We start from the raw sequence: 20,683 nt of genomic DNA on the forward strand, positions 1-20,683 counted from the left end.
AGATGCTTGGCATTTCATCAACTTACCAGGATCCAGAGATTCCCAATAAACAGTAAAGCTTCCAGCAATGGTGTGGTTTGAGTATAACCAAAAATACAGAGAGTTGTGGGAACTGAAAAGCTCTGCAGGACCTGGGAAGCCACAGTATTTTCCTAGCATGTACATTGATGCTGAAGGCCCATCGTGGATTTGAAGGAATTCAGACTTACACTCATTACTTGTCCCCAGTTGGAAGACTGGGAAAGTAATACGCAGAATCTAATAGAAGCAAGAAAGCAAGAAATCTCTTTTTGTCATCTGCTGAGACACTATATGTGCAGAAACTTCATAGAGCAGATATATGCATTAATGCAACTGTGAGAATCTATGAGCTTTAGAGCCATTATGTCATTTCTTGAAATGTTCCAGGAAAGAATGTTAAATAATCTTAATTGTCAAAAGAGAGAAGATAGACAGATAAGAATTTAGTCAGTGAAATTTTCTGGGAAGAGCATTATTTCTACAAATTAATAATTGAGACCATTTGCCTGTGTGTGTTATATGTGCAAAATACATATACATATATATATATGTGTGTGTGTGTGTGTGTGTGTGTGTGTAAATTTCAAGCCATGGGAAAAGCTTGAAACACAGCATCAAATACCTTATTCCAGGTTTCCCTAGGCAGTTTTTTCATCAGATAATTAGCATTTTTCACCCTTGCTATGGTTGAAATGCTGTAATGGGAGTTAAAAGATTCAATGATCTTGTTTCGCACATACAAAATCTGTGTCTCTAAAGCTGGTTCTGGATGCTTAGTGACATGCACAGCTTTAAGTTTGTTCATATTCTTCACTGATGTGCTGTAATATGCTCTGCTGAAGACAGTGGTGTCTCCCAGACTTAAGGCTAAGGACATGTCACATACATATGTGTGTATATGTAATGCTGTATATATGTAATATAAACCACTGTTAAGCACTGGTTTATAAAATTACTTAATTCATTCCACAAAACACATAAAATATTTAGATGCCAAGGAAGAAATTTCATGCTAAATTATGGAGTAGTATATTTTGTAGTTGTTATTTATAAAACAGGTGGAATTGTTAGTTGCAATCAGAATCAGAATATATATTTGTGTGCAACATTTAAAAATTAATCCTTAAAAAAAATCAAATGCTGTTATTACACAAAGCCATTGAGAGTATGAATTAAGCATTCCATGTTTCTGCACTCAGACACCAGAAACATGAAATTGTTTGGGGTCACAGAGTCACAGAACAGTCTGAGCTGGAAGGGACCCATAAGGATCATGGAGTCAAACTCTTAAGTGATGAGTTGGCCCATGTGGGGATCAAACCCACAGGCTTGGTGTTGTTAGCACCAGGCTCTGACCAACTCACTTAGCACAGGAACCACGCATGGAGCTCATCAGAGCACAGCATTTCTCATGCAGCCATTCACAGATCACATTCTAAAGCAATGTGGGGCAGCTCCCTTCAGTAGCTGGAGGTAGATTAAGAAACTCTAACCCTCAGCTACTTAGAAAAAGCCTGGAAAATCTAACCCAAGCAAATCCTTAGGCTAAGGAGCCTGAAGGCTTGTAAGAATTGACAATTTATTTTTTGAAAAACTATTTATTCTGAGGGGATTGGATCACAACATAGGAACACACGTAGCTTGAATATAGTCATGTTTGATCTGATAAGCTGAGGATTTCTTTAAGTTGAACTCTATTTTACCTTGCTGGGATTAGTTTCAATAACCCAAGCACAGCTGACCCCACTGCTGTACCACTGGCTGTGTGGGTTGTTAGGGTAACTGAAAGTGCCCCTCAAGCCTGAGAGGTATCCTCCACAAACTGAAAAAAAAAGATAGAAAATTAAACAGATTTTGTGCTATTACTGTACAGAGTAAAATAAAACGTCTTTTTTGGCATAGTTTTTTCTTCTTAAACATTTAAAACAATGTTGAAAAGTACTTCCATTAAAGGATCTTTAGGACTTCCTTTCAAGTGGAATGACATCTCAAAAAAGCCCAAATTCCCTGAAAGAGAGATAGTTCTTGGAAAAAGAACAAAGAATATCAGTTGGAACATGTGGATACTGCCAAAAGATATTGAGTCTGTCCCATGATAGTGTCCATAAACTGCTTTGCTTCCAGAAGGATACCTCCAGATTGAATCTCAAAATTTTCCCTTCCAATGAAATAGCATTTTGCATTTTGAAGTTAACATGATGCAAAATTGTCTTTCTCAGTAGTGGTACTTCATAGAAATTATCCTCAAGAAGTTTTATCGTTCCTTTTATTCTTTTTGGTCAGATTCCTGGACCTGATAATCTCTTTTATTATATACCATGGTCTGTTCTTTCACTGAACCATTCAATGCATGGGAACTGAGAACTGAGAAGCCCAAACAGCTACAGAAAAATATGTCTGCAAAGCAGCCAAAATGTAATGCACATACAGCTACAGTGTGCACCAAGCACCTGTAGTTTAACGTTGAACTGATTCTAAAGAAATAGCCAATTCTCACCAAACTCTTTTGTTTCAAGAAGTGGTAAAAATAATATAGTTTTATTTGAAATGTCTGCTTAAAACATCTCACCTTTTTCAACCAGATTCAAAATGATCATGTAAGAAAATAAATTTTTTCTTCATTGACTGGAAACTAAAAGAATAGGTGGTACAGTATGATTCCTTACTGCATAAAAATTGGTTCCCTATCCCTTCATTATAATGGCTAAAAATAAAATTTCTTCTCCTGTGGACTTAATAATAAAACATTACTAGTTAGATACTTCAGGAAAATAGAAAAAGGCCTAAAATAGCTCTAAAATAGAGCAGATTTCACAGGGAATCAGTGAAAGTTGTACAATCTCTATTACATTAAAATGTAATTTGCTTTCTTCATAGCAATCTACAATAAAAATGAGCCACTTCTGTTGCCACAAGGACACTGGACTCACTGGAATGCTGTCCTGACCTTGTGTAATTAAAATTAATGGCAAAAAATAGTTCTCAAATAAACAGAATAAATTATATTAGGAGGAAAAGGGAGAACCTTGCAGTAAGTATAAAACTGAGAGTCCACCATTTTCATGCCTAGCATTTCTTTCATTAAATTTCTTTTTGAAAACCTTTTCTGACTTTTCCTCTTGACTAAGAACATCAGGACCTTTTTGCTTCATAACAGGTGAAATAACATGCACAAAAGAGAAACATCAATATATTCTCTTCTTCTCCTTATACTGGATCCTCTTTCCCAGACAGCTTTCCAGACCACTTTCTCAGGAGCAGAGATCTGATTTTAGGATGTCTGGAATCCAGCCAAGGCCAGTGGGCCTGCAGATCAACTTCATTGTTGTGTTCCTACTGCTAAACAAAACAGCTATAAATGAAGCTCATAGAAAACTCTGACTTGGAGGGAATTTGGGTTGGGACCTCTAATCCACCAAACACAGAGCTGTTTTTCACATCATAACTCAGTTCTTATTCACAGGTTAATCCCATGCACCAAGCATCTAGTGGCTGAAGGCTGCTGTCCCATTTGGCAGGAGGGAAGGAGGGGGAGGAGGTTGTGGCTGTACCTTGCTGGGCAGTCTGGCACTGTGGTCCTGTCCAGGCGCTGGTGCACTCGCAGGAGTAGCCATTGACCCCATCGGTGCAGGTCCCCCCGTTCTGACACGGGTTGCTGGTACATTCATCAATGTTCTCTGTACAGTTAGGGCCTGTCCAGCCCGCATTACACAGGCAGAAATAGCCAGAGATAGTTGCCTACAGATATAAATAAATCAAATAAACTATCAGCATGAATCACCTAAAAAAATCAATGGAGTCAGCAGAAAGACTGGTGTTTACACTTATTTTATGAGGAGATATTGGAGTAAAGAAATAAAACCTTGAATTTTTTGGCCTTGATGGTCACTGGTGAATACCAAAATAAACATGAAGCCTAATCAGATTATCTATCTCTTTGGGTGTTTCTATTAAGTTAATTCCTAGCAGGGCTCTTTCACATTACTTTCTTAAAAATCAAAACCCTTTCAGCCAGTCAGAAAACTCTTTGCTTTGTTTCAAAATGATCACTCTAGAATCAAGTCAATCATACTACCTAAACCTTATTAATAGCAAGGCAAGATAACTGGTTTTTGAGTGATTTCTCTCAAGGCCTTTCTCTGGAAATTCTGCACTGCAGTTATTTGGGCTGTTAACTTTCATTTTCATCCTGAGGAATGTTTAAGGGGAACAATTTCATCACCTTTTCAGCTTTATTCTTTATTCTGTGTGTATTTCCATTTTCATTGCCGCAACCTATACTGCTTCTCTGTATAATCAAGTCTGATACAGATATGGAAATATCTGTAACTGTTTTAATTTCATATATCCTCCTACCTTATATCTCTTATTTTCTAGACATAATCTTTAAAGGTAAAGCAGAACATGGTCCCTGGTACAGCCTACAATCCCATCTTTGATGATATACAGCCAGTGTATTGCATTCTCTGTTTGCTTTTCCATTATCTATTCATGTCCTCTGTGTTCCAAACAGATTTTCAGTATGATGGAAGAGGGTTTTGATGTGTGTTTAGGGCTCTGAATGTTGTTTTAGAAGGTCTGATCTGTGTTGCCTTATACTTACTTGACATTATATTTCCTTGGTTATTATACTGGCCAAATATAGTTGTTTCTCTATTTTATTAGATGCTTCTGTAGTCCCATCACTTAAATATCTGTGTTATTATCTTCAGTTACTAGTTTGTAGCCATGATTGCCTACTGTTGCATGTTAGCATATATTTAGGGGAAGATGTCATATATTTTAATAGATTGACTAAAATGAAGTAAATAGTCAGAAAAAGTATCTTATGGGCACATAAGATATGGCACAAAAGGGCCTATCTTTAAATATGAGTGAAGACACAGTAGATAAAATACAAAATAGAGAGCAAGTAATGCTGGTAAGGAGCAGAGTGTGAGAGGACCATCACATTTCACACAGAAAATTGAAAAAGCAAGTGGTAATGCACAACAGAATCATAGAAACATTTAGCTTGGAAAAGACCCTTAAGATCATCAAATCCAGCTGTTAACCTATCACTGCCAAATCCATATCTTATGTCCCATTTTCCCTGTGCCTCCAGGGACAACCAAAAGGGGAATATCAGCAGCCTAATGGTGATAAATGGGAGAAGACTCTACTGGAACAAAAAAATAGCATTTGTGAGCATTTCAGCAAAATCATCATCATAAATATCTTACACAACAAAATCCCCAGGTCTGCAGCATGGACTTTCCAGGGCACAGCACACCTCACTAAGGAAGCCTAAAAAGCCTTCACAGGGTCCATGAGGACAAACTAAATGCTCACTGTGCATGAGAATGAATTCATACCGCCTATCAATTTAGATCCAAAAGACTTGGTTACCATCAGTGCAACCAATTCTCTTGAAAGGCCCTTTCCATGTTCATATAAACAGCCTGAGACTCCAGAGTGCTTTCACAAGATCAGACTACGAACTCATAAGCAACTCTGCTGGATATTAATAGTCTGAAGGTCAGCAGAGGTACTGGTTCTGTTATCATGGGTAATTTCCCCATGATTCAGTGTGGTAAATTACTTTTCTATGCCACCAAGAACAGCTCTCTCCCATCAGCATGAGCATTCCATTGGCTAGCATGGGCATTGCTCAACAACTTCTCAGGCCATTAGCGCCAGGATTGCTACCTCTACTTCACAAAGAAAGAAATGGCTTGTGTGCCCTGACATTCATTTTGCTCTCCTCAGATATATCCCTTAATCTTGCCATCTCCACTGACTTTGCCTCATTCCTAGTAGTATGTCTGCACTCAGTCTTCAGTCTCACCAAGTCTCTCTGACTGGTTATAACTACTCAATGTTGTCACCACATGTGAGGAGCCCAGCACTTACCAAGCACTGCCCATTTGCACAAGGGTTTTGCAGCTGACAGATGTCACTGAGAGGAGAGCACCCGCTCGGCCCGTATCCACTACCCGTGTACCCGGATTTGCAGGAGCAAAGTGCCATGGGCCCTTGGGAGATAAGACAAGATATAGAATGTAATTCTGTTACAATAATACCAGTGTCTGAAAATGTCCTCGACATGTTGAAGTAGAGTCTTAATATAATTCTAACTTACTTGATCTTTTGACACCTTCCCTGGTCAGTGCCCAGTTTGACCATGTAAAGAGCCATAGTGTTGTTTTGCTGTGGGTACCTGAGAGTCCAAGGTCACCTCCATGGGAAGTGGTGGGGTAGTCAAAGGGTACTTATGGGAAGGGGAATGGTAAAAGCAGCTGTATAACTGGAAAACTGCATCAAAGAGAAATGGTGAACGTCTCCACAGTTTTAGGATAAAGTCTTCTTTTTGGTAGAGACTAAATCTACTTCTCCCAGTATTTGTGAAAAAGTCTTCTGGCTTTAGCTGACCTGCCTGTAAAATCCTTTGAGTGAGGCAAAACTGACTGTGGCAAAGGGGCTGCAATCTAGATATGTTACTATGAAGTGGACTCATCCTAACCAGATCCTCCTTGAAATTCACACTGATATTACCTTACAGTCTTTAAGAAAGCATCATACCTGGAGCTGAGGTACAAGTAGCCAAAGGATGGCACCCTCCATTATTTATTGAACAGATATCAACCTGGATACATGTTTGTCCATCTCCCTCATAACCTGTTCAGAGGTAAATCTCAGTTAGTCTGTAACAAACTATTTTCTTTGAGAATTGACAGTAAAACAATCAACTGGTGAGCAAAACAGTAATTCATGGTGTAAAATCATTGTCTTCTGCAGTTAAAAAAGAAAGAATTGAGATAGCTCCTGAAGTATAACCTGGCATACTTATTGTAGCTCCTTCATTGTAGGGATGGATTCTGACTGTAAATAAATCCTTCCATAGTTGTGGAAAAAAAGATAAATTAGTATATGCCAAATATAGGTAAAGTCAGTGAAACCACAGAAACCCATGTCTCTCAGTCACCGTGTGTTGTCCTCCCTACACATCTACATCCAGTCAGCCTTAACCACATCCAGACATTTTCCTCCTGCACACCAAAGCAGCCCTTGGATCTCAAACACAACACCCAGATCCTCTCAGGAGCTTCAGGACCAAAGCACTGCAGCACAGCTCCTTATGGCCAGAGCTGACATCATCAAAACTTGTCTGAGACTGCATTTCCAGCATGGTGATATCCCTTCAGTACTCAATAACTAGGAGCCTTCACTACCTGCAGTCTATTGCCATTTAAATAGCAATCAAAAAGTCAATTAGAAAGACTTCTTCCTGCTATACTTCTAGTGTTGATACCATACTTTTCAAAAAGCATTTGAAATCGTAAACCATAAATTATAAAGACCTAAGATGCAAGTTCCACCGCTTGAGCTGTACTGCAGTGGAAACACTGTCTCCTCAGATAGCATTCAGAGCATGACAATTATCAAGGCTTTTTTTTTTTACTGAAGACAATACAGTCTGTGATTTATGGCACACAGGATACTCCTTCAATTAATAAAGACAATGAAATCACTACTATAATTATGCAATCCTTTTTTCTCATTAATGATCTTGTAAAGGAAGTACTTCACCAAATCAAGGATATAACACTGAAAACAGCTACCTAGTACAAGAGAAACACATTTCAGAGGATCATCTTTAGAGGCATACTCTATACAATGTTCATTAATAGCTGAAGCAGTTTGAATATACTTGGACTCACTCTGCATTCTCTATTACAGTATTATGTATATTTCTTTCTATAAACAAATTTTCAGCTTCTTAAATCTACCCCAAAACAGGCTCAAATGTGCTGAATCTTCATCTTTTAAGCCCTTCCATAGTATTATCAAAAAGAAATCCATTTTACCTGGTGGACAGAGTCCACAGCGGAATGATCCAACTGTGTTGATACATTGGACCATGGGTGCTGTTGAGCAGCCTCCATTATTACTTGCACATTCATCAATGTCTTGGCAAGTGTAGCCATTTCCTTGCCAGCCTAAAAAAGCAGCACAGAAAAGACATCAAAAAGAAAATGCCTGGCCTTTTTGATTTCTTCTTTGACCAAATCTTTTCATAGAGTACAACTGAATTGCACTTCATTAGCACAAGAGTAGATCTCTCTCTCTCATAACTGATTAAAATTAATACCGGTCTGAAAATTAGGTTTCAGACACAACAGGACAGAGATGCATGTATAAGAATGTTTTGTTTAAACTGTGTTCTGGATATTTCAGTTTCAAACACACTTTTACATAAAGAGGATACAGTTCTGGTCTAGTGCACTTATGTTCATTTTGCAGGAAAGCTGTATTGCAACTTCAGTGAAACACTTTAAATCTTCTCCCATAGACACCACCTGCCCAGCTCAGGAAGAGTAATCATAGGTTATATAGTCTGAGGTAACAATCAGACTTTTATATTGCCTTAGGGCAGGAAACATACAGATGTGAAAGTACTGCAGATCTCTTATGCGAAGGTGATAGGACATGATGGACAGGAAGGTATCTATGAACATGATACCTATTTAGGAGCTCAGTTTAGAATGAGATAAATCATGCATTAGACTCCACTGCCTGTGTTACCTATATAAAACATAACCTGCATTTGCTCCTTAGAACACAGACCAAAGCATTTCATGGAGTTACTCTGATCTGCATGCTGTGTCTGTGCTTACGATACACAGGCAGTAGTACCTCTGCCAACCTGAGAGCATGGAAGGACGAGATACCTGTGGGACAGGGGCCACATGTGTAGGAGCCTTGAGTGTTGTGGCACTGCACAAGTGGATCCTGTGAACACGGAGGATTAGGGAGGCTGCACTCATCTACATCAGCACTGCAGGCAGGGCTGCCAGGAGGGGACATCCAGCCAGCCTCACAGATACAGCGGTACTTGGGCTGCCACAGAAAACATCACATTGCATATTTAAGAAATTTGCAATTGTCAAGAGAAAGGCAAAAAGGAGTTAATTTCATAAAATGGCTTTCAAACTATAGCAAGAAAGCTTTCAGAGCATTACATGGCTTGCACATTTTGTCTGGTAAGTTGCTTCAGTAGTTTTCTCAGTCTATTTCTTCCTCTGAATTTACTTATTCAGATTATGGAAGCAACTCGGGCTCATTCATTATGTTCATAAAAGAAAACTGTAATTTACCCCAAAGCTCCCAGAGAAAATAAGATCAATTATGAGCTGTAGATAAACGTAACTAAAAATCATCAACTTGTTTTTAGCCAGGGCAGAGATAAGCATAAGCAACCTGAAATCATCTTAACTGTTTTCTTTTAATCAAATTATTCAGTAGTCTATGCAATGTGCAGCAATGACATTAAATTGCAAATACATGTTTTCTTTTAGGAAAACAGTTTTCTTTCTAGTAAATTTTACTAATGGCCAGATTTCAGCGTTTATCTAGCTTTGGTCCAATTAAAGCTAATGGGAACTTTATTGTTGATTGTCACAGGAGCAGACACTGTTAAGCCAACACTGAACCCTTTTGAAAACCATTCTCAACAAAAAGTGAGCAGAAAATAAGTGATGAGTTGTGAAACTTCTAAAAATTAAGAAATAATTTTATAGCAAAGCACAAAGAATATGTGCTGTGACTGGAATGGTGCATATAGGAGCATTAAGGAGCACAAGCTTGGCTGGGTGGTTTTGGAGCGCTGCTCTAAGTGGAAAGAGCTGAAGCTGGCATGGCTCATCTGTCCCGTTGGAGTGAACACCCTGTACCCAGATTCTCGTCCAAATGGAATGAGCTGGCTTGCTCCAGAAGAGCACTCAAGTGTGTGCTAGCATCCACCCAGTGCAGATGCTTGGAAAGATTGGGCCTGGAGTCAGACACCACATCCAGCTGACATCGAGAAGAACCAAAGATGAGCAGCAGCCACACAGTCACCATGCAGCCCTGGCAGCTTCCAGGCCCCTGGTACTAATGTTCCACTGGTATGCCTTTTCCCAGGAAAAATAAGATTAATGTTGTTTGTCGTCCTTAATAATTTAAGCAGTAAAATATTCTAGCCATTTAATTCTTCCAAAATAGTGAACAGTAAGAATATTATATTTCAAATAAGACTTTTACTTATAAAAAAATATTCCCAAGATCCTTATGAATGTAGTAGCAGATCTAATACTGTGACACGTACCTTTAACAAGGTATATGACATTTTTATTCTATCTGCCACCCTTAGTACAGCAGAGAGGCTGTTTTGTTGTATAGTGGCCTTTCTTGCTGTTTTCCAGCAGCAGTTTGTGCTATGCAGTTTTGTCATGCTCAGCAGTATTTGTTGCTTACTCCTGCTGTGCTGTACAATGAAGTTTATACATTGTCCCTTACCCTGTGGGGCTGATCTCTTTCTTCGTCTACACAGAGGCCGTGCTCACAGAGTGTCTCAGATCCTTCCTGGCAGTCATCAAACTTCAAGGCACAGCGAGGCCCATAGGTTTCTGGAGTACAGGAGCAGCTAACAGTGAAAGTGAAAAGAAAAATCAAAATTTTGCCTTTCTACCACTGTTAAAGATTGTTCATTGCCATTCTCCACTTTATGGGGTGTTCCTTACAAAATACATCTATTTACCTTTATTAACAATCCTGCTAATGATCATGCAGAGAGGCAAATCTCCTGTTAAGCAGAGACTCAAGAATCATTTGAGGCTTGTGTATATTCATGACTGTCTGGCCCTATGGAAGGATCTACAGCCTTTTGTTACATTCATAAGCACAAATACAGAAAAAAAGAAAAGTCTAACATAAGACTTAAACAGAAACCCCCATGGATGGAAACCCCCACTTCACTCAACGAGCACCTAAGCATCCTTTTTCAGTTATGACCATCATATGACTCCAGATACTTCTAGCAATATGCAGAAATGTAATGTCTGGCCTGTCCTAGAGAGTGGGGTACCTTCATCCCAACACCACAACCATAGACAGCTGCTGTCTCAGCAGCACCTCAGCTTTTAGAGATGAGTGGTGGGCAAGAGGTGGAATTTGGGGTTGGTGGGGTGGGAAGAACAAAGTAGTGGATTGAAAGAAGGCATTCTACTTGGAAGATCTGGTTTGAAAACTTCCACATACATCATATAGGTTATTTATAGGGCAGAGCTTGGTTACAGCATTATACACATGTGGTGGAACTGAAACTGAGAACTTCTAAGCCATTGGATAATGTTTCCCTTTTCTCTGGCTCTATTTCCACATAGATAAAATTTGAGGCTCTGAAATACAACTAAAAGAGATATAACTGTACAGAAAAAATCTCCTATCAGATCACTATCTTCTTAATAAAATGACAGTGAGACCCATTTGGATTCAAGTTATACACTGCAATGTCTGCAGCTTGCAGAGACATATGGCAGGTACACACCCTTCTTGGATTGTTTTAAAGCTGCCTAATAAAAAAATGCTCTGTAAAAGCATTTCTCTGCAGAATTGGGAATAGGGTATTCTAGTGCAGCTGACCTGGACCTTGGAGCAATTTATATAAAATAAGCTGCTGCTGTCCCTTCCACCATGTCACATGCTCAGCTGAAATAGCAGTTTCATAAGCCAATTGCAGGTAACTAAACAGTGCACCCAGGACAAACTTAGGCTTCAAAAACCCACAACAGCTTAATGCTTAACTGCAGTCTGCAGTGCAGGACAGCATGTTCACTATTGTAAGAGACAGCAAGCAGAGCAACACCTTCCCATCAGCGCAGCAGCTCAGCCTGGGCAAGCACAGAGGCAACAGGTCAGGGAACCAGATGACTTTTGTATGTCTAAAGCACATTCAGAGCTTCATGTTCAACTTCAAAGGACACAACAAGGCAATCCGACCATCCCCAAAGGAGAACAATGGCACTGTCTCCTGTCTACTCTGGCAAAGATTAATCTGCTACCCATCTGAAGTTTCTCAGAGAAGAGCTTCAAGAAGTAGGTCACACTGCAAGACACTTCAGCCAAATTGTGATGCACTGCTGCTTGGCACTGCCGTGGTTCTCCCACATGACTCGCTCACATGAACACGTTGTGATGAGGCCCCTGTTGTTTTGGTTGTGACACAGAAGTCTGATAGAGATGGGGACTTTCACAGCCTTTCATCCAACTGATACAATGACTCCTTAAGATTCTGACTGAGGAAGGTGTTTCTGGATACCTGCTCTTTTTCCTCATGTTTCAGCTTTCCTGAGTTACAGGAAAAGCGTGCAGAAAAAGAATATGAACCAGGGGTGAAGACTGTATTATGTTCCATTTCATGGTACCTAATCCAGTACTTTCCATCACCTGGTATTATCTCTGCAGGCTGTGGAAACATTACCCTTTTCTTTGCAGGCAGTCCACAATGATGTATATAACTATCCCAGAGCATTAGTGAGGTGACCTGGGTTGTTGAGCCCCAGAAAACTTAGCAGCAATGTCCTCACAGTTGCTGGAAAGAGATGTCATGCTCTGCCAGTGGATGGATTTAGTGTTTGTGAAGCACTCAGAAATAAGTAAGACAATATGTGAAAGGAGAACTAAAGATAGTACAATGGATTTGGGGAAGGGACTATATCATAATCCTGAGTGTGTGATGCAAAAGCAGCAATATTAAGGTTTCAATGACTTATGAAGAAGTCTTAGTTCATTTCATGAAGCATTGATTCAGCAAGTACCAAGGAGGGCAAGCAGTACACCAGGGAAGAGACTGGGGAATCGTGACCGTATGAATACAATGACAATGCTTGTGAAAACAGCAGACCTTAAACCTTAACTTAGTCACACACCCGTACCTCTCTGAGCACAATAAGAAACAAATAAAGGCAGATTGCTTTGTGTGCTGTTTCCTTGACAAATATCTGTTGCAGACAAACTAGAAACATCCTTTAAAATCAAAGTAAACCTCCAGGAAGCATCACGTGCCAGTGACACCTCAGCAGACTGTGTTAATGCTGAAGCATGAGGAGAGCTGAAGCAAAGGAGAATTCCCTTTGTTTGAAGTTCTTCCAAGAACTGACAAAGCATTATAGGCCAGTGTTACATCAACCAAGTATTTGTGGGGGCTAAGATTTCTATGCTGAAGCAGGAGACAAAATGCTTTGCAGAAAGCTGTGGCATGCTCTCCAGCATGTTTGTGCCCATTGCACAGGGATAGCTTTGTATTATATGTGAAAGTTATTTATTTACCAGATTCTTTGACATTTTGAAGAATGAGACACAAAGTGTTCGGGATGGCTTGCCCTGTAAGCAAGTGCATGTTCCTTAAGGAGCTGGGCACAGTCAGAGAAGAATAGTCTCCAGGGGCTTCATGAGTGTGGGGCCCAGCACACAGGCAGCCCAGGAACCCCCTTGGGCAGAAGGCTGCAGACAGCACTTCTCCTCCCTTTCTGCCTGGCAGCACTGTGCATTCCTTGCTTTGCTGATGTCCCAGCAGTGCCTGTGTATTTGGAGGGGATGAACACATTTCAGAGAACTGTTTCTGATTTCACAGAGTATTCTGAGCTGGAAGGGACCCACAAGGATCATCAAGTCCAGGCCTCAGTGAATGGCTCACATGGGGATTGAACCATGATTTTGGTGTTATTAGCACCCTGCTCTGACCAAATCAGTGTGCTGGGAATGCCAGTGATCACAGGTGATCACCTCCTTCCTCTCCTCACTCCCTTTGATCTCAAGGGGGAGGTGATAGTGGAGGGATGGACACATGGCTGTGCTCTGTGGGCACGTTGGGGAGCACTGGTTGCAGACCAGAACGAGCCTCCCAGTGCCCCAGCTACATCCCATGGTGCAGGAAATTCCCATTAAAGCAGCTGCACCTACAGCAGGGGGGTGGGCCACTGGAGCCAGTCTTCAAATTGCAGCTTTCTCCCCTGGAAGGCTGTGTGATGGGTCGATGTCAAAGACCTTCTTGTGTCAAAGCAGGCAATGGCTTTGGAGGCCTTTCTGTGTCTGTGCCTGCAGTGGGCTCAGTGAAGTAAGGATTTTATATGTTCTTAGACATCAAGGGGTTATAGAGCATAGATATTAAACAGATTTATTTCTAGAATTAGTGCTGCAGGCATGATATGGGGCACAAAAGAAGCAGAGTATTCTACACGAGATATTTGTGTCTGGTTTTGAGAGGTTACCTGTAGCTGCCTGGTGTGTTCACACAAGTTGCTCCATTCTGGCAGCCTAATTCTGTTCCAGCAAAAATCTGGCATTCATTAACATCCACTGAGCACAGGGGGCCCTAAGATGAAATAGAAAACCAGTTTATTTTCCAAATAACTGAGAAATGAAGCAAACCATGGACCCAATGTTTAACATGGTTTTCAAAGATATACAAACCATGGGCTGTTATCAATACAGCTTCCCTTATGAAACACAATAACAAAACTTTATTTTTCAGCTGTGTTTCTGTGACCCTTGCTATCAGTCAGATGGGGATAAATGTCTCAGATGTAAGAAAGCATGTGAACAGCACATTTCTGTCATCCCCTCATTTTCCAACTAGAAAAAAAGACTCAGAAAATTTTCTTATAATCTGTTTCTATCAGGAAAGCACATCAATTTTGACCCAAATCTTGCTGGGGTAACATTTAAGTTGAAATCCTTTGAGAAGAAGATATAACATTTTCACCTCTGGTGCACCATTAAAGCATTTGATAGTAAAGTCTCCAGATTTAAAAATTCAGAATGAATTTTTTATTATTTACACCCTGTTTGTCTTACTTGTTTAAGACTGAATAAATATCCATCCCTTCCCCCCGTCTCTCTCTATCCTTGTGTAAGGTCAACAGCAAGGAAGCCAGTTCAGTTCAGTGCTCAGCAAAAACCAGACTAATTCTCTGCTGTGGGAACTGCCAAGAATCACTGACTTCATGGGCCATCACCTGCATGTAACAGCACAGGGTTTGGCCCGATGCTTTGAGCTTCTTTTTTTACACACATATATTAATATTGTTGAGAAGCAAACATGTAGCTCTCTGGCCAACGAGTGATACTGCTGCTCTGCTGTTCAGTGTACCTCACTCTGTCCTGAGCAACCCCAAATACTGTGCTTTGTGGCAATCACACTAACATAGATGCAGTCTCACAGTGGAAATACACACTCTGTAGTTGAGGAGGCCAAAGACTCACCTGCCAGTTGCTGGGACAGAGGCAAAAGAAACCATCCAGTGAGTTTACACAGGTCCCTGAGTTCTTACAGGGGTTACTACTGCAGGCTCTCCTCTGGATGTCCTGAAATTCCAGAAAAGTAGAAAACAAGGTTTCTGCTCAGCTGGTGTTCCATTAGCATCTATTTTCAAGACAAATCTTTTTTCTTTCCAAATTCTTTCCTGAATTCCTCCTACATTTTTTTTTTTTTTTTTTAAGAAAGGTTGATTTGTAAAAGTTTTCAGCTATTTCACTTATCCCTGTACAAAATAATGATGCTGTGATTCTCATACACAGAATGGTCAAGCACTAGGATGAGAAAAGCCCTGTAAAAGGTAAATATTAGTAGAGACTGTTTGTCAGCAGCAGACTGGGAGTCTAGATGGAGGGTCATCTTGTATTTTTGATTCCATGGCTATTTCATCTGACAATTGTTTTTACTGGCACCTGTAGGTGTGGCTTGTCACAAGCTTACTGGAGAAGCAGGCAACAGCTGAAACTTAGCTCCAGTACAATAAAAATCCAGTTTGAGTTTCTGGTCTTTATCTTGACAGACCAGGGAAGGAAAATTTTACTTCTCCTTGGTATCTACGTGCTGTTCTTGAATGCACAACTGTTTTTCCATTAAGAAATGCAGGCTCCTACACAGCTTATATTTTGTAAGAAGGCATATCATCTCCTCTGCAAATCTTGGTGCTTTTTTTTTACCTTCTGTTACCAAAAAAGGTTTTCCTGAGGAATGCATGAGAGGAAAGAAATCATTTAGCTGTTTAATCATTGAAACCTCTCTTGGGGCTTTACTTGGTTTACAACCTTTACTTGAGGCTGAGATTTTCTTTCTGATCTCTAGTTTGCTTCCCATTTACTTACCAGCTGTAAGCTTTGAAGTTTGTTATCAAGACTCAGGATCTGCAAAAGAAATGTGAATTACATTGTGCTTAGTATGAGAGTGGCCACAGAGGTACTTGCTGGAAACTGGTAAACTCACAAAACATTTTCCTCTGAGAAAAGAGAATAGCTGGTATGTAAAACCAGGTGACAGTCAGATCCAAATGAGGCCCCATTCACTGAGGTTTTGGTGGGTTTGGCTGCTCAGAAAATGACAGCTTAAATATGTCCCAGCTTGGATCTGTGAGGCAAGAGTCAATCTTGCAAAGATGCATTCAGGTGCTGAAAACTGAGAGTGTGACTATTCCTGTTTGGGACCTCACATGCATAACAAGGACAGAGGTCTGGGACAGAGCACAAAAGCCAAGAAAAGGGTTTCCACATCTCAGTGGCTTGTAACCACAAACAGCAAGTTAACACTGAATCAGAGAATGTGATGGATACATACTAGCACAATTTCCCTAAAGGAAGGTCTATTACACTCTAAAATATTTTCCTATAAGGAACTTGTGGAAACACTGTAACAAAAGACACTTAAATCAGGCAAGCAAAACTTCTCATAGAAAAAATTTTCAGGAGCAGGGAGTGACAAAATTACTGCCACCGTCTTTTCTTTCCACTGCAAACCCCTATAGCCCATTTCATCTATGGAATGGGATACCTGCCTAGCAACTATGAAAACATATATGGTCCATTTCCAGAATTTATCCATAAATGTCAGAGGATATAGTCAATACAGATGCTGACAATGAACAAAGAAGAATCACTGAACTGGAAATTTTGGGGGAATTTACAGAAGTATTTCCATTGTCTACAGAGTTACTGAATAAGTATCTCAAATTAAACACAGACTTCAAGCTGATATTAAATAGGGACTCTGCTCCAGTTCCCTAAACTGGGTCCAGAAATATCAGAATGAAGAAGGCTGTTTAATATTAGTGTGAGGAATGGAAACCTGGGATTGCTGGAGGAGGATAACATGAAGGTATGGCTCACCTTGGAGGTCAGCAGAGTAATCTGCTGGGATACATTCTGCAAGGCACCACTGGCTGTTTTAAGTTCTTGAATCTCTGTGCTACTCTCTCTAACCTAAAGTTAAACAGTAGAGATAATGTGAAACAAACTTTGACTTTCCAAAAGCTTAGGAAAGTTTAGTCCTTGCATAACTTTACTATTATAAAGTCCACTTAAATACAGAGAGCTCTACTACATACACAATTTAATCTTCTCATTATCGTTTGCAATGACATGATTACTTTACAAGTCTGCAATGGCTTACTTTCATATTAGACTGCTGATATACATAATATAAAATAAAATACAAAGCATGTCCAACACTTGTGAAAACAATTTAACTATTAATATGTAGAATTGAAAATGAAAATACATTAATGGAAAATAACTATATCACCTGACTAAAAATTTCTGCAAGGTCTTCTTCATTAATTTTTACTTTCCCCAGTGGTCCAGTTCTAAATTCAATATTTTTGTTGGAGCCAGCATGGAACACTAAATTACCCTGCTCGGAAGATAAACGAGGCCTGTTGTGTATTGGGAAAAATAAAATAAAATAAAGAGATCATTTAGTTACATATATCTGCCACAGAGTATGTACAATAGAGATGTAGTGAAGCCATTCTGCTCCCATTACCATCATGTACAAGCCACCATAACAAATACATTTGCAAGCAATGGTACTTACTGCTCATCATACGTGGCTCTTTTCTGCCTCTTTTTTTCATGGTGGTTTGGGTCACAGCTCAATCCAGTAAGTAATAATAACACAGCTACAAGCCCAGGAGCAGGAGAAGCCCAAAGCATTGCTCTCCTCCAGCTGTCCTGCACTTGAAGTGAAACCTCCAGTGCTGGATTGGGCTGTTGTGAGCCCAGGTGCCCTTTGCTCTCACACAGCTCCTTCTTCACAAGGTGCCCATTCTGCTGCCTTGTCTTGCAAGGGTGAACTTTATCTCGGATACCTTAATTAAAGATTGACAGCACACAAATCCCCTAGACATTAAATGCATTTTTCTTCTTTTGTCTTCTGGGTTCAGGAGCTTTGAGAGGTCATTAAATGGAATCTGCCTGTATTTATCACTATGTCTTTGCCCTTTGTACAGCTGAGCACCTCTTGTGTCCCTGAGAACCTTGCAATCTGCAGAAAGTGCTCTCCTACATGCTGCACCACAGGGGCAAAGGAAAGATTATTTGGCAGTACTAAAGGACCTAAATCATTACCAAAAAAATACCCATCCCCAAATGTAAAACCCACAGTGGTTGGCAAAGAATATTTCTATTGAAAGAGAAGCTTCCAGTCAGTAATTTACTGGGCAGATGACAAAAGCAAGTCAGCAATATGGAACAACATCCCATGGATTACAACAGCTAAGTACAATTTTAACTGAATATGGTTGCTCTGACTCTAGAGCAACTCAGTCCCCAGATGCTGAGGCTCAGGCTGTTGCTGCTGAAAGCCATGACAGATTCCATGCCCCACCTCCCCTTTGCTTTTGCCAGAGTCTCCATACTCCCCTTGCACAAGACTTTGCTGTGCTTTGTTCTTCCTGCTTAGAGGAGCTCACTGCATGTTCTTTCCTCATGCTAGGAGCTTCCCGACAACCAGGTCCACCACCATTCTTTTTCACCTTTTTTCTTAGTAGACATTTTATTCAGGTTGCTCAATTTCAGAACTCTACTGAGAAGAGCAGCAACAGTTGTAGCTGCTCTTGCTCGTAGGTAACATCAGCATCCTTTAAGCTGCAGACCTTCCTGGAAGCCATGGAGCTCCTACACTTCCTAACCCTGCTCAGTCTGTCTTTCTGCTCCAGTTTGTACTTGTCACCTACAGATATCCCAAAGATTTGTGGAACCTGCCCTGGAGCTGGGGGATTGAATGAACTCTACAGCTTTCACAGATGGAAACATTACGAGCTCAAAACCTGTGAAGAAATTTAACATGGTGATGAAAAATACTAATCTCATCTCCAAAAGAGATAGATGCACACTGAGAACATGAGTGTGAAGTCAGGATGTCAGCTAATGTTTGTGGTGCTGCCACAGTTAACATGATCTTCACTGTGAATACCATAGTGTCTTAGGCTGTATCCCACCATTTTTCCAAAAACTAGATTTGTATTATACTTTATTATCTGTGTTTATGATTCATAAACTTACCTTGGAATTCAGAAGAGTGCCAGCCTGCTGAACACATCCCTTGTGTCCCCAATGGCTGTGATTGAGGTAACCCAACCGTCACCACTACTCCTGAGGGATCTGGAAAGGTGGTGAAGCTCCTCCTGAACCCACAGCGACAACCCACCCCATGTACCTACTGGTGAGGTAGAAGAAGGACAGCTCTCTGGATGTTCACCTGCTCTGCAGCAGGGAGCCTATCAGTTGTTCCTGCCAGAACAGAGAAACATAAGGAGAATTTTTCATGTGTTGTCCTTTACCAACATGAGGGACAATATTTCCATAAAAATACAGAATTGTGTCCTTAGTTGTTGGAAATACAATGGCTCCATTCAATCCAAAATAGGTGTTTTTTAATATCTGAAATTTATATCGAGAATCTGTCCCTCCACCTTTTTTTTATTTTTATTTACTGTTATGCTTTTTGCTCTGAAACCACTGCTCAAAAATAGGACAGCATAGACAAATTATCAATGTTTCTGTCTAGTTGACTGGACACCTTCTGCCTCTGGGTATCCTGGTACTGTCCATTAAACTGGTGCTCATTAACATTCTTCCTGTCTATTTTGAAGTCTGTCTAGTGGGGATTTTTTCTCTTTTTGTTTTAAAAGTTTACTGAGTTTGTATAACTGTCAGTTGGAGGTCAATTTGAATAAACTCTGGGCCAACTACACCTGCACTCCATAGCAGGCTGGCTGAATGTCTGTGTACTCCAGGAACTTTCACAAAGTCCACTGTATGCTGGCAGTTTCCATCCTGACCTTCGGCTGTGGCCCACAGAATCCTTCCTTTCCTCTGTTCATTTATTCTGCATGCTGAGTATGCACTGCCCCTCTCTGCTACCTGTCAGCCTTCGATTCAGGCTTCCCTTTCCAACTAATTAACTCAAAAAAACCAATAACCAGTGAGCAATAAACCATAAGGAGCAAGACAAGGCTGATAATGCAAGGAACAAGAAGAAAGTCACCTTCTCTTCCAGCAGGCTTTATAACTCAGAAAATGGTTAGCCTGAGGACCAGCTGATTTTGACTATGCACTGATCATATGCTGGAAAGAGAGGGTTGGGCACCCACCTATTTGCATGACACACTACTTTCCATTTCATTAGACCTTCCAGATTTTAATTTAGTCTTTATTCCTAGTGAATGCACCTTAGGCTGGCCAAAATGAGAAATCTATAAACCTTAAGGAGAGAAATAGGTCCACACCTTCTAATTTTACTGTAATATACTGGATTGAGACATCATTTTTGGAGTCATATAATGGAAAATATACTAATGTCTGGCACAAGAATAGGGGCTGTTCTTTCTAGCAAGAAGAGCTGGCACAAACCTTTCTTCCTGGGACAGGTCATTCATTACCTCCCCAAGACGAAGGCTCAGAAAACAGCTCTAAAGAGCTTAGGTTGTGTACAGATTTGGCAAGAGTAATGGAGTGTTTGTTTCTAATTCTGGTTGCAGTTTATCCTAGCAGGAACTACAATTTACCACCATCTTGTTTAGCT

The 20,683-nt window shown here is 40.3% G+C and overlaps 1 protein-coding gene across 1 annotated transcript in view; it reads right to left on the reverse strand.

Moving 5' to 3' along the window:
* The window catches only part of CUBN (cubilin), a 142,212-nt gene extending 124,274 nt beyond the window's left edge, over nucleotides 1-17,938 (reverse strand). The window contains exons 1-14 of the mRNA XM_086859110.1: nucleotides 17,693-17,938; nucleotides 17,402-17,531; nucleotides 16,987-17,079; nucleotides 15,973-16,011; nucleotides 15,085-15,186; nucleotides 14,091-14,194; nucleotides 10,339-10,465; nucleotides 8,733-8,901; nucleotides 7,869-8,000; nucleotides 6,583-6,678; nucleotides 5,914-6,035; nucleotides 3,573-3,759; nucleotides 1,725-1,843; nucleotides 27-258 (exon numbers count right to left, since the gene is read on the reverse strand). Of these exons, the coding sequence (XP_086715236.1) occupies nucleotides 27-258; nucleotides 1,725-1,843; nucleotides 3,573-3,759; nucleotides 5,914-6,035; nucleotides 6,583-6,678; nucleotides 7,869-8,000; nucleotides 8,733-8,901; nucleotides 10,339-10,465; nucleotides 14,091-14,194; nucleotides 15,085-15,186; nucleotides 15,973-16,011; nucleotides 16,987-17,079; nucleotides 17,402-17,531; nucleotides 17,693-17,811 (1,771 nt within the window). The 5' untranslated portion in view covers nucleotides 17,812-17,938. The remainder of the gene's footprint in view (nucleotides 1-26; nucleotides 259-1,724; nucleotides 1,844-3,572; nucleotides 3,760-5,913; nucleotides 6,036-6,582; nucleotides 6,679-7,868; nucleotides 8,001-8,732; nucleotides 8,902-10,338; nucleotides 10,466-14,090; nucleotides 14,195-15,084; nucleotides 15,187-15,972; nucleotides 16,012-16,986; nucleotides 17,080-17,401; nucleotides 17,532-17,692) is intronic.
* Between the last annotated feature and the right edge of the window lie 2,745 nt (nucleotides 17,939-20,683).

This window comes from Cyanistes caeruleus, chromosome 1 (genome assembly GCF_971803275.1).
Source record: "Cyanistes caeruleus chromosome 1, bCyaCae1.hap1.1, whole genome shotgun sequence".
Lineage (NCBI taxonomy): Eukaryota > Metazoa > Chordata > Aves > Passeriformes > Paridae > Cyanistes > Cyanistes caeruleus.